This window comes from Mesoplodon mirus (assembly GCF_964341445.2).
Source record: "Mesoplodon mirus genome assembly, chromosome: 7".
Classification (NCBI taxonomy): Eukaryota; Metazoa; Chordata; class Mammalia; order Artiodactyla; family Ziphiidae; genus Mesoplodon; species Mesoplodon mirus.
The window spans coordinates 96,313,237-96,327,594 of NC_138983.1; the positions used below are offsets into that span (position 1 = coordinate 96,313,237).

General features: G+C 47.8%; 2 protein-coding genes across 2 annotated transcripts in view; both read left to right on the forward strand.

The window, feature by feature from the left end:
• The window catches only part of LOC309808893 (forkhead-associated domain-containing protein 1-like), a gene marked incomplete at both ends in the record, with an annotated part of 407,547 nt that overhangs the window by 363,639 nt on the left and 29,550 nt on the right, over window positions 1-14,358 (forward strand). The window lies entirely within an intron of this gene.
• The window catches only part of LOC309808072 (forkhead-associated domain-containing protein 1-like), a gene marked incomplete at both ends in the record, with an annotated part of 74,417 nt that overhangs the window by 57,103 nt on the left and 2,956 nt on the right, over window positions 1-14,358 (forward strand). The window contains 4 exons of the mRNA XM_082628079.1: window positions 3,593-3,716; window positions 7,381-7,511; window positions 9,764-9,853; window positions 10,868-10,972. Coding sequence (XP_082484205.1) covers window positions 3,593-3,716; window positions 7,381-7,511; window positions 9,764-9,853; window positions 10,868-10,972 — 450 coding nt within the window. The remainder of the gene's footprint in view (window positions 1-3,592; window positions 3,717-7,380; window positions 7,512-9,763; window positions 9,854-10,867; window positions 10,973-14,358) is intronic.

The following is a 14,358-nucleotide window of genomic DNA, read 5'->3' on the forward strand; positions in this document are numbered from 1 at the left end:
TCAAAGAGGTTTGAAGACTCTTTGGAGTTTTCCAGCAATCCGAAATCCTAAAACTCTGACACTCAGATTGAAATATTTTCAATCTGTCAAAACCACTGGAGTCTTAGAGGGGAACATATGTTTTCCCTTCTGGAAGTTTGTCTCTGTGTGTTCTATCTCTGGTATCATGCAAATAAAAGCATTAAGCTGAGAAGAGCTTACAAACACTTTCAGTGTTCCAAGGACCTTTTATGGAAAAGTTGTAGTTCCCCCCAACAGAGAAAAGTAAGATGTGAAAGAATTTTTTCACTCAAAGTTTCCAAAGCACAAACATGCAAAAGTATAGCCTTGGGGAGAGTGGGGGTCAGAGTGACCTGTGTCCCCGCAACTTCTAGCATAGACCCCCCCCAATAATGTCTCAGGTGCCCCAGGGAAAAAGTAAGTGTAACTGCCCCAAATGTCCTAGACTCTGAACCATGATGGTGCATGAAACGAGTCAGAAAACTTGTGAGACCTTGACGTATCTGTTAATTCTACCAGAGTAATAATGACAAGATTTCCAAGGACACAAACCAAGACCAAAGGCTGTGAGCGCCATCTGGTGGCCATATCAGCACGCCCGAACTCCATTACCTGGGCATGCCCAGCACCTCCCCCCAATCTTTTTTTTTTTTTTTTTTTTAGTGTGATGCCCGCAACCTGGTCTGATGGTAAACAGGGAAATTCCTGTATTTCTTCTTTTGGAGGGATTATTTTTATTTAAGATACTGAATCTCTATTTACTCTTATAACAGTTATTTTTAATTTAATGCACGTTTTTAAGCTTAAAAAGGGAGCTGCTTCTACGAAAAATGCTAAGAAATTATAGTGGGGCTAGCCAAGAGACATGGGAAAAATAGTGAAAGTGGTATATGAATGACTGAAGTTTAGGAACTCTCTTTGGGTGGGGTTGCTAGATAAAGTAAGGACACCCAGTTAAATTTGAATTTTAGAATTTCGTTTTAGTGTGTGTCCCAAATATTGCATGGGACACATTTGCACTAAAATATTATTCATTATCTGAAATCCTATTTTAAGTGAACATCCTTTTTTCCTCCCCTAAATCTGGCAACCTTACCTTAGGAGAACAAAGAAATTGCACCCAGGACTTCCCTGGTGGGACAGTGGTTAGGAATCCGCCTGCCAGTGCAGGGGACACGGGCTCGAGCCCTGGTCCGGGAAGATCCCACATGCCGCGGAGCATCTAAGCCCGTGCGCCACAACTACTGAGTCCCTCGTGCCACAACTACTGAAGCCCGTGTGCTTAGAGCCCATGCTCTGCAACAAGAGAAGGCTCTGCAATAAGCCTGTGCACCGCAACAAAGACCCAACGCAACCAAAAATAAATAAATTTATTTTTAAAAAAAGAAAAGAAATTGCACCCTTCTCCTTGTCACTTCCATTTTGATCTATCAGAATAAGCTAGTGGGGCTTCCCTTGTGGTGCAGTGGTTGAGAGTCCGCTTGCCGATGCAGGGGATGCAGGTTCGTGCCCCGGTTCGGGAAGATCCCACATGCCGCAGAGCGGCTGGGCCCGTGGGCCATGGCCGCTGAGCCTGTGCGTCCGGAGCCTGTGCCCCACAACGGGAGAGGCCACAACAGTGAGAGGCCCGCGTACAGCAAAAAAAAAAAAAAGAAAAGCAAAACAAGCTAGCTCTTGTCCTGTCTACGGATTGCGTGGCATTTATGCCCCAGTAAACGGGTCCCTGTGGGAGTACTGAGGCCTGACATCTGAAAAATCACAGGGCAAAGGCCCACAGTGCACCTTGAGGTGGGAAAGTCCTGGCCACTCAGAACAAGCAGTCTGGCCACATCAGACCGAGAGGGAGGGGGTTCTGGGCCCAGCTCTCTTTCCCGGCCTCTCGGGTACCTGCTCTGTGGAGGCCGAGGCCTGGCAGCTACTTTCGGGCCCTTACCAACGTTGCATTTGATGGAGAGCCTTCCGCACCCCACGTGTAGACCTAGACCCCTGGAGAGGGACCGGCCCTTGAGGGGGCTCTGATCCATGGATTTAGAGGGTGCTCACAGCAGCCATAGATAGAGCCGGCCTGTGGTGCTCCCACCCACGATTCCTGTATTTCCTCTTTTTTTTTTTTTTTTTTCTTTTTGTGGTACGCATGCCTCTCACTGTTGTGGTCTCTCCCAGTGCAGAGCACAGGCTCCGGACGCGCAGGCTCAGGGGCCATGGCTACGGGCCCAGCCGCTCCGCGGCATGTGGGATCTTCCCAGACCGGGACATGAACACGTGTCCCCTGCATCGGCAGGCAGACTCTCAACCACTGCACCACCAAGGAAGCCCTTGTATTTCCTCTTAATAACAACCACACTGGCGTTTAAGTGAGCCTGGCAAGGCTTACAAATGCACACATAAAGATTACCAACTATCTTCCCCAGAGACGCACGAGGGAAGCTGAAGCTAAAACACCCCGTGAGGGCTTACCTGGTGGCGCAGTGGTTGAGAGTCCGCCTGCCGATGCAGGGGACATGGGTTCGTGCCCCGGTCCGGGAAGATCCCACATGCCATGGAGCGGCTGGGCCCGTGAGCCATGGCCGCTGAGCCTGCGCGTCCGGAGCCTGTGCTCCACAAAGGGAGAGGCCACAACAGTGAGAGGCCCGCGTGCCGCAAAAAAAAAAAAAAAAAAAAAAAGAAAACAAAAAAAACACCCCATGGTAGGTAGAGGAGAGGACCGTCACAGCTCATCCCCCTGTGCCGTGTGCCAGGCATGATCTGAGCACTTGTACACATGTTAACTTATTAAAATACTTCTCACAATCCTATCAGGCTGGGACTACCATCACCCCGCATACAGACTGAACAAAAGGAAACAGTACATGGTGTCCTCCTTGTGTTCCCAAAGCCCGTTAACTGGCAGAGACAGGACTTGAAGGCCACAGTCCGGCTCCCGAGTCCATGCCTTGCTTTACAGCCTCCAACTTCTCACGCTCATTCCTAGAGCCACCTGGGAAGGAGGAACCAGGCAACTAAAGACTGGGTTTGAATCAGACTCCATGTCTGACCAGCCGCGTGATCCCAAGCAGGGGGCCTCGCCTCTCTGAGTCTCAACCTGGCTCCCTTGCAAAATGGGCACATTAATGGGAACGTCAGCCTTCAGCAACGCTGTGACGAGTATCAGTGTAGCATGTGTGAACGGGCTCTGTAAACTCTGGAGTGTTCTGTGAGGTATAAACTACCCTCTATTCTCATTAGAGGGAATTCATTTCATAACCTGCTCCCGGCTCTTGAACTTTGCTGTGCATCCAGTCAGTGCTGGATGATCTGGAACCAACAGCTGGTCTATTTATGGCTGAAAACCCACAGGTCATAGGAAGACAGCAGCACCCGAGCCCCTGGGTGGCCACAAAGATAAGGTCCGTGTCTCGAGGACCGATGACATGGTGGTCACTGAAGGAACAGGCCCCCTCCTGCCCCTTCCACTAGTGACAACGGAAAACCTTGGTTTCCCCAACACCTCGATCCAAGATCAGCCCGACTCTTTGCCCAACGTTGGAGAAGTACCGGCGTGTCCTGCAGGCCTGGCTGGCCCCCTCTGACTGTGTGTTGCCTCCTTCCACAGATCAGTGCCCTACAGCAAGGCTACAACCAGGTGCTGTGCCAGACCCTGTCTGAGAGAAACTTAGAAATCACCTCCCTGAAGCACGAGGCCGAGAACTTAAGGAGGGAGACCGCCATCACGTCAGGTGAGGCCCTTCTGCATTCAGGCCCCAGAGCTTCTGCCCTCCCCCTGCAGACATCACCAGTCAACCAGCGCACCTGTGCCCGTGACCTGGGTGCAGCCTCAGGGATCACCCGTGTCGGTGCATTAGAGTTCTCCCTCAGTGGAGGTTTCTTGCCACCCAGTTCCGAGGGCAGGGCCTGGTAAATATTTGAGAGAATGGTATCTCTTGGCTACAAGGTCTCCTGAGCACTGGCCCCACCAGGGAGAACACAGGTCGCCTTGTGGCTTGGGTGGTTCCACAAAGCAGCGTGAGTGCAAACTAGAGCGTGGACAAACTGGGGTCACTCCTTTAAGGCACCCATGGTCTCACCCATTTCAGCCGAGTGCACCTGGGCCCAAGGGAAACCATTTTCTAATTTGATCAGAGGTGGTTCCCTGATAAAGGGCTTGGGTTGGGAGAGGGGCAGCCAACGCACAGCTGTGGCTGAGCTTTGATTACCTGGATTCCTTCATTGCTTCCACATGTTTCTTGAGCTCCTACTAGGTGTCAGGCCCCGTTCCAGGCTCCGGGGAGGGAGAGCCAAAAAAGACAGTCAGATTCCTGTACTCACAGATTTGGGAGGGGTTGACAGACAATAAAAGTAAAGGGATGAATAAACAAGCCCACTTCAGAGAGCAGTGGTGCTGTGGAGAAAATAAACTGTGTGTCGTGGTGGCCAGCGCTTCAAGGGGGGAGGCCAAGGGGGACCAGCTTAGTGGGTGTGCAACCATGGAACTCAGGTGGGACTTGAACCCGTGGGCTGGGACTCGAACCCACTCAGAACCCACTATCTTTTAATCGAGATCACGCATCTGGTCTCGGGACTTAATAAAGCTCAGGTTCTTTATGTCTCATGCAGAAAGAATTCAGTGAGAGATAAAGTAAGAAGTGGATTTCTTTAGAGAGAAACACACTCCACAGACAGAGTGTGGGCCATTTCAGAAGGCTAGAGACCCCCAAATATGGGGCGGTTAGTTTTTATGGGCTGGGTAATTTTATAGGCTAATGAGTGGGAGGATTGGGATAACTCTAATATTTTGGGGAAGGGGCGGGGATTTCCAGGAATAGGGCCAACACCCACTTTTTTTTTTTTTTTTCCTGTACGCAGGCCTCTCACAGTTGTGGCCTCTCCCATTGCGGAGTACAGGCTCCGGACATGCAGGCTCAGCAGCCATGGCTCACGGGCCCAGCCGCTACGCGGCATGCGGGATATTCCCGGACCGGGGCACGAACCCGTGTCCCCTGCATCGGCAGGCGGACTCTCAACCACCGCGCCACCAGGGAAGCCCCACCACCCACTTTTTGACCTTTATGGTCAGCCTCGGAACAGTCCTGGTGCTGATGGGTGTGTCATTTCGCTCATGTGTTACAATGAGCCTGTAATGGGGCTCCAGTTCCCCTGGAAGTCGAATCTTACGCCCCCTTGGACCTAGCCGATTCTAACCAGTTTATGCTGTATCCTCCACCGCTATGTCCTTCTTTTAGAGAGGACCTGTTTCAGGTGGGCAAGGACAAGCCAAGGGCAAGCGAGCCTGCGTGGAGTGAACAAGGGATTGTGGGGCTGGGCAGGGTCGGGGGGGTCTGGGTTTTTATTCCAAGGGTGTTGGGAATCCAGTGGAGGTTTTTAAGCAGAAACTGACATGTCTACAGACCTGAAGAGGTTGGGGCCACTCACAGACGAGGGGAGAGAGAGAAGCAGGTGACAGGGAGGAGGCAGTGAGCCTCGCAGGGGCACATCACTCTGAAAGCAGCCAGTGCGTAGCAGGAAACATGCCCACAGCTGTAGAAGCCAGGCATAGCATTGAGTCGCACGTGAATCCCCATCTCTGTATGAATCTGTGCTTTTCTTCTGCCTCACTCTTCAACTTAATCACACCCACACCCACCCCCTGCTGCCCCCAGGTCTCTGCTTATGCTCCTCCCTCACTTGGGATGTCCTCAGATATTTTCTGAGCACCTCCCCCAGGCTAGGTGCTGTTCTGGGCACCAGGAATGGAAGGATGAACTCGCTGGTCCTCACCTTCCTCCCGTATGTCGGCCAGTGAAACCTCATCCAAGCATCAAGCCTGTCTCAGATCCCACCTTCTCCGATCAGGGAGTCGGACAGGCCTGGGTTGGGATAACGCTTGAGATGGGCTGGACCCACTCAAAGTGTGGCAAGCCCCAGAGGGATTTCCAAGTAACTGAACTGTGTCCTGGAGGCAAAGCTCATTTTTAAAATGAAATTCTGGAGCATTTTGTGCTTTATTTCATAGACATTCTTGATTGATACCTACCACTAAAACTGGGCCTGATGTTCTTTCAAGAAAAGAACCGTAGGAGATAACCCAATACCACTGCATTTATGCACCCTTCTTCCCACTTTTATTCAAAATGATACTACAATGCAAGAGGGAAGAGATATGGGGAGATATGTATATGCATAACTGATTCACTTGGTTATAAAGCAGAAACTAAAACACCATTGTAAAGCAATTATACTCCAATAAAGATGTTAAAAAAATGATACTACAGTAATGGAGGAGTTATCTATTGCTGCATAACAAGTTACCCCAAAATGTAATGGATAAAACCCCAACCAATATTTATTATCTCCTCCAGTTTCTGTAGTTCAGGAATTTGAGCGGGGGGTGACTTAGTTCTCATGAGTTGCAGGCAAGATGTCGGCTGGGGCATCAGTCATGTCATCTAAAGCCTCGGGGGGAGCCGGAGGATCCCCCTTCAGAATGGCTGCTCATGTGGCTATTGGCTGGAGGCCTTAGTCCCTCAGCACACATGCTTCTCTCTAGGGCTGCTTGAGTGTCGTCACAACACAGCAGTTGGCTTCCCCCAGAGTGAGTGATTGGAGAGAGAGCAAAGAGGAGGCCACAGTGTCTTTTATGACCCAGCCTGAGAGGAAACAGTCCGTCATTTCCACAGTATCATATTGGTGACCCATGGCAGCCCTATTCACGGTGGGAGGGGCTACACAAGGCATGAATTCTAGGTGGTAGGGATCATTGGGGCCATTTTGGAAGCTGGCTGCCGAGAAAAATAATAGGCGCCATGTAACAAACATAATTTAGCCACTTTGTGTTCTTGGGGCATACCGTCTCATTTGACCCTTACAATAACTCTGTGTGGGACAGACAGTGGGAGGTGAAATAGCTTGTCCAAGACCACGAAGCTAATAAGTGGTAGAGAGGGGTCCAAACTCAGAGGACTGAGAAACCAACCACCCACCCCATCAATAGTGTCCAGCAGTGCCCTCTGCCACACGCCCGTCTCCTGGCCTCTGGAGAAGAATTCCTGGACCTTCCCTGTGCTGGGCCTTTGTTCCCCAGGCCCATGGTGTGGCCTCTCCTCCCAGCTTTGCCTGGCCTGTGCCCACAAGAGGCCCCCAAAGGCTTCTCCTCTCGCTGGTGCTGACTGCCCCTCATTCTCACTGAAGCCTCAAACCCTGTTCCATGGACTTCGCTCTCATTCCCATTCCTGCTCTGGGACCCTTGGAAAAAGCCTCCCCAATTGTAGGCGGGCAGCGGTGGTGGCCTGGGCTTGGAAGGTCTTTTCCGACCATTGGCTGACAGCCATGGTGTTGCCAATAATCCTTCCTGCCTCTTTGACCTCCATGAGTCTTTTGTTTTGGTTTGGTTTGGTTCTTTTACAGAGATGGTGTCATCTTTGCAAAGAGACGCGTTAGTAAAGGATGGTCAAGTTCAACAATTACAACAGGAGGTGAATCAACTGAAAAGTGAGAACAAAGAAAAGGATCACCAGCTTGAAGCCCTCAGCTCCAGAGTGAGTGTCGGGTCATCAGCAAATTGTAGCTGCAAAAAGCAGACACAGTGGAGTCACATGACACACGGTGGTGAGATGAGGCCAGTGCCCAAGGACACAGGGAGGGTAGCTGCTGGGCAGGTGGCCAAGTTCTCTGAAGCCTTTCAAAGGACAGCATGTATGTGGCTCAGAATAAGCATAATAGATTTTCAAATCCAGCAAACATTTTCTAACCCCTATTATAAATGAGTTTGTTTAATCCCAGCAACAAACACACCTATGAGCATATACTGCCATTGCAAAGTTTAACATTAAACAGAATACGATCTCTCTGTGAGCACGGATGACCACACGGCTGCATCGTGGTCCCAGCACCGCTGGTTCTCATAACTGTCTTCACAGCAGAACGTCTGAAGATCCAGATGCAAACACGCAGACGCTCATTTCTTCCTTAGACTTTAGTGTGTAGAATGTCTCTATGGAAGATGGACGTGGTAGGCAAGCAAAGAGCTTTGTACATGTAACTTTGACTATTTGCAAATCTTGCCTTCAATGCTAACTTTAGAATCCTGACTCTATAGGATAAGATTTCTCAGTATTTGCATGATGTGCCTGTTTCTGTGAGTCAAGGTAAAACCTCAAAGCTTTCATCTCAGGTGGCAACTCAGAGATTCCCAGAGGCTACCCGATAGCTAGGTCTGCATGGGGGTGGGGTCAGAACAGATCTTGAGGTTCCAAGGAAAAGGCACAGTAAGTAATACCTGGTACGTAGTACCATATCCAGTTTGGAGCTGGTGAAAGGCACTGCATGAGCTTTGGGATCAGACAGACCAGGGTCCCATCCCAGAGCTTTCTTTTATTGTAACTTATTTGGCCTCCATTTCCCCATGTGTGAAATGGGGATGACAAAATCGTTTTCCAAGAAGTGGGAGGCTGGTTTTCGTTGTGCTCTTCTGCCTCTGCCCGAGGTCGGCTGCCTGGCCAAGCCCTCTGCATTCGTTTCTCCCAAGCAGAGTGTCTTCCCAGGCATGTGCTATAGCTGTTTAATGTGGTGTGTGTGTGTGTGTGTGTGTGTGTGTGTGTGTGTTTTGGGGACGGGAAGGGGATGCAGAGCTGGTGCTAAGTAGAAGGAATCTGCAAAGACAGCACCTGCTTGGCTCTTCTACCTCCTGAAGTGCATTTGGATGATTTATGTCCCCATTTCCCCTTCCTCGTTGACCTTGGAATGAGGTCCCTTCTCCTCTAGACTGTGCTGGCCAATAGCACAAGGGCTCGTCACCACCAAGGATACTGCTCTTGTGAACATTTGAGATGCCTTTTTTTTAATGACATATATCATGTGTGTTAATTTTAGAAAAATAAGTAGATGACATTGAGAAGAAAAAATAAAAAGAGAGGAGAGGAAATGCTACCTTGAGAAATCAGTGTTAATATTTTCATGTATGTTCTTCCAGTCTTGTTTCTATATATTGCCTAGAAATCAATCAATCAATCATTTTATAGTGAATTTATACTATGCACATTTTTTAAATTTTTAAATACTTATTATTTTTCCATTCTAATAAATCAACGCTCTTATCATTCGTCTTAAAAGCTACATACTTTCTCCTGGATGTACCCAGTGTTATAAAGTGGTCTGCTGTTCTAAACAACACTTGGGTTGTTTCCTCTTTTTTTTTTTTCTTCCACTGTTACTGACAATTCTGTGAAGAGCATCCTTGAAACTACAGATTTACTTATTTCTCCAGTCATTGTCCTTAAGGTACATTCCTAAAGTGGGAATTGCTGGGTCAAAAGAAGGCACATCCATGCTTACGCCCTTAATGCCTGTTGCCAAGCCGCCCTCAGGCAAGACAGCTCCGTTTACCCCTCCACACCAGTCGGGGCAGTTGTGTCTTTGAGATGCAACCTGCACAAGAGCCCTAAGATGGACCCCAGCTCACTGCCTCGGCCCCCTCCACCCTCACCATTCACAGCGTGAAAACATCCCAATTCCTGCACCCTAAGTCCCCAGACTCTACAAAGCTGGATTTCCCCTGCAGTGAAGTTTGCTGGCTTTTGAAGAGGAATTTAGACGCTCTATTCCTCAGAACTCATGAGAGGGGTGAACTGGGAACGACTGCAGGATCCCGTGCTCCCATCACACAAATGGTCTCACCTCTCAGAATTCAGAGGTGTGATTGCGTTATACAGCAGGAAACACTCCTGGGCGTGAACACAATTACTTGGGACCCCCAGCCAAGCCCCCGTGGCCTTGTCCTTTTTCTCCACAGTGCTCAGTGCTGAAAGAAGAGTTACAGAAGGAAGATGCCCAGAAGGAGAAGTGGGAAGCCCAAGAGAAAGAGTTAAAACTCTGCAAAACCGTGCGTTGAACCTCCTGACCCCTAGGTGTCCACTGAAAGCCTAGATTGGGGCCTTGAGGGTTTTGGAGGGGTTCCTTGGCCCATTAGCTAGCACAAGCTCTGGGGCTTTCTGGGTGTTTGTGTGTTAATGCTTTGATTTGCTAGCCTCAAAGAGATGGGTGAAAAGACCATGGAAAACACACTCTCCCCAGATTTTCTGGGCAGTTGGCTCAAGGCCCCTCATCAGGTTTCCCCTGGGGAAAGGGACGGGAGGTGGCCACCATATGCTGCTAGAAATTCACCGTGGTCCCTACCCCTGGACTTGTGATGCCCAGACTTTCATGATCCACTGTCACAAGTTTTATCACAGCCCTGAGCACTGTTATTAACACAACTCTTCTTGAAGTATTTTTGCTTAAATACATTCAATTTTACAACAATTCATAAAACCAAAATAAAAAGCAAATGTATCACTGGCCTTGTATGGAAGGTGAACATAAAAATGAATACAATGAAAAGATGGCCACTCAATGTAAATGTTCACCCCCTGTACCGGCCCGAACCCTCGTGCACATCACCAGGCATACGTTTTCCATCCGTTGGGAAGCCCGGTGCCTGGGACAGGGGGAGGAGACGTGTGTTCTTCTCTCTGGCAGGAGCACACTTCTCTGCCTCAAATGAGAAAAAAGAAAAATGTCATTGTTCTTTTCTTCCAAACTGTGCCCATTGTGTCTTCCAAACAGCCCTTATTTAGATTGAACTCAAAAATATACCCCAAGGAAAGAGATTCTAATGAGTGGATAGGTATCTTGTACTGTTTAATCCAGGATCCATGCTGATCTTCAAAAGAAACTCAAATTTTCCCTCACCCAGCCCTTTCATTGCATCCGTTGAAAGAAAGTCTACTTTGCCTCAAATACCTGGAATTGTCCCCCAAGGGAAGGAATGAAGCGAATCCCAGACTAGGTTTCTGCCTTAATGAACCGGATGAAATGAGTTGTGAAGTTGACTTCCCTGTTGTTGGAACTCTTTCAGCAAATCCATGACATGGAAAAAGAAATGAGGAAGCTCAGGGTGGAGCTGAAAATGAGCAGTACCGAGCAGAGCCTGATCTCTATGACGCTGCGGGAAAAGAGCAAGGTATGGCAGGGACAGGTCGGCCTGGGAACCACTCTGGGGCCAGCACTCCACCTGCATCATCTCTGTTCATCCTCACAATGACCCCATGCGGTCTATACTGGTATTATCCCCACTTTACAGTCGGGAAAACTGAGGCTCACAGAGGTGAAGGAAGTTATCCAAGTTCACTTGCATAAAGTAGTTGTGGCAGAACTTGAATCCAGGTCTGCCTGACTCCAAAGCTCCTGTGTGTAACCACTACCCTAGACTGCCTTCAAATCTTAATTGTGAAATTATCTAAGAAAGAATTGATCCATTAAATCAAGTTTGCCAATGATGTTGTTCCAACTTAAATTCTCATATTGATTTTTTTTGTCTTTTTGTTCCATCATTGAGAATGTTTTTAAAAATCTCAACATGTTTGTAATTTGTGTGTTTCTTATTTTAATATGAACGATGTTTGCTTTATATATTTTGAGGCTGTGTTACTAGGTGCATATAAATTTAGGATCCTAATACTTCCTGTAGAGCAAAACTTTAGATCATCATGAAATGTCCCTTTTCATCTCCAGTAGTGTTTCTCCCTTAACGTCTCCTTTGTCATTTAGCTTCACCACTGGCTTTCTGTTGGTTAGAGTTTTCATACCTTATCTTTTTCATACGTTCTCTGTCAATTTTTGTCTTAAGTTTTAGACATATGCCTTCAAATAGCGTATCATTTTTACAAAATACAGTTTGACCATCTTTGACTTTTAGTCCATTTATATTATGTAATTACTCGTGTACTGGGGTTTAAATCTACCTTCTTGCTCAATACCAGATGTACCATCTGTGGTATGTTCCTTTTTCTCTCCTTTCTTGCCTCCTTCTGAGTGGATGGTTTTCTCTTATTCCACTTTCCCCCTCTATTAGCTTGGAAATATTTCACTTTTTTACTATTCTCTTAGTAATAGTAAGACAATAGCATTCATCCTTGACTCACCAAAATCACACATTAATTAAGTTTTTCACTCTTCTACTATTCTCTTAGTAGTCATCCTGAAGACTACAATATGCATTCTTTTTTTTTTTTTTTTTTTTGCGGTACACGGGCCTCTCACTGTTGTGGCCTCTCCCGTAGTGGAGCACAGGCTCCGGATGCACAGGCTCAGCGGCCATGGCTCACGGGCCCAGCCGCTCCGTGGCATGTGGGATCCTTTCGGACCGGAACACGAACCCATGTCCCCTGCATCGGCAGGCGGACTCTCCACCACTGCACCACCAGGGAAGCCCTGCATTCTTAACTTACCAAGAGGCAATAGTAGTTGATAATGATGCCCTTCTCCTTGACAGTGCAATGAGTTTCAAACACCTTAACTTCACTTACCCCCTCCAGATTTATAAGCCATTACTGTCATTTTCTAAACTCCTCTTGATAGTTAAAACCCCACAAGACATTATTAGTGTTTTTCTATAGTCAGTATCATATCCACACATTACCCTTACTGTTGCTTGTCTTTTCTGCATCTCTGATCACCCACCTGGGTTCATTTTTCTTGTGTCTGAAGAATACCCTTTAATGTTTTCCCTCATTGTGGCTCTGCTGATGACAAATTCTCAAATGTGCCTGTGTGTCTGTCTGGAGATGTATATTTAACCTTCATTCTTAAAACACATTTGACTGCGTATTGAATTCTACAATGGCAACTCTTTTCTTTCAGCACATTAGATACAGCATTAGATATGTCACTATTGTCTTGTGGCTCCTATTATTTCTATTTAGAAGTCATCTGTAAGCCTAACTGTTGTACCTTTGCATAATCTGTCTTTTTCTCCGGTTGCTTTTAAGATTGTCTTTTTCCTTGATTTCTAGCAGTTTTATTATGGTTTATCTAGGTGTGGATCCAGTTTTATTTACCTCGTACAGAGTTCGTAGGGGCTTCTTGAATCTCTGGCTTGGTGTTTTGCCTTAGTTCAGGCGCTTGGGCTCTGTACCACACAGGCAGTGGGGAGCTACTAAGCCTCCTGAACAAGTGACTGATGCAATGACATTCGTGGACAGTAATTAGGGTGAAAATGATAGTTACAATTTCTCACGTACTAGGCGTTACCCTGAACTTTTCACCTCTTAATCTTTACAACAGCGCTGTGATCTAGAAATCATCCTCTCCATTTTACAGATGAGAAAGTCAAGGCTACTAGTTACTAGTAAAGTAACTAGCCCAATGGCACAGTCGGGTTTGTCTGACTCCAGGTTTGTCTGACTTCAGTTACCCTGGCATAGCAAACAGCCACATGCTACTGTTTACACTGAAATTAATGAAAATTAAATAAAATTTTAATTCAGTTCCTCCGCCACACCAGCCCCATTTCGAGTGCTCGATCCCCAGATGTGGCTGGTGGCTGCCGTATTAGACAACACAGCCTCGCTCAGAGTACCTGTACCGTTGCAGAAAGTTCTGGTGGACAGAGCTGCCTTATAGCAGGGTAACTCTCACAGTACCGTTAAGATTGCACTGGAAGAAACTAAACTTGAGGCGAGGAGGCCAGTTGTCACAGTCCAGCTTGCATTTGAGAGGGGTTGGAGGACAGGCGTGAGACCCCCGAGTGTGAGAGAGGGAGCAGGGCGGCTGCTGAAGGTGACTCTGAGGCTTGGGGACAGGAACGGGGGCTGTTCATGCAGAACACAAACAGGGGCAGAGTCCAAGGCTGGACTTGGCTTTTGCAGCATATGAAACAGGCTGCTGAAATAGAAGTCAGAGCATGTTTAGACCGGGGAGAAAACTAAGGCCCAGAGAGCTTAGATGACTTTTCCAAGGTAACGGAGCTGGGTAGAGGCTCTTCCACTGGGCCACACTACTCAGAAGAAAGCTCTTAAGGGCTTTTCTGGGTCTTTTATAACATCCCTGTGATCCCCCTCTTCAGATCCCTAAAAACACAGCCTGTGAATTTGTTTCAGCACAAAAACTTTCCATTTATTTACGAGTGTTTGCCTCATTTCCTGTTAGTGCCAGGGCCCAGGGCTCAGCAGGTGCATCCAAGAATTGAGCAGCTGCGAGGCCTACACTGGCCAGCCAAGGGTAGCGTGGAGCACTCCCAAGCTTACCGTGCGTTGACTGTTACCCAAGCAAGGGGGGAAAACTAGGCAAGCTTCTCCACTTTAAACGCCTTCCTTTGCAGGCTGCAGTTCTTAATAGACATTGCTTTGGCAAGCCTCCAGAGAGGTTACCACCAGTGAGTGTGCTCAAAGTGGTAACGACAAACAGTTATGATAATAAACCCAATCATAACATTTCCAAGTACCCATCACGAGTTATTAGAACGAGACTGTACGGCGGACATTCCCGTCCCCCTTTCATAGGTTACAACAGTACTTAACACACTCACAGAGCCCTTAAGCACTATTCCAAACATCGAATCCCCACAAT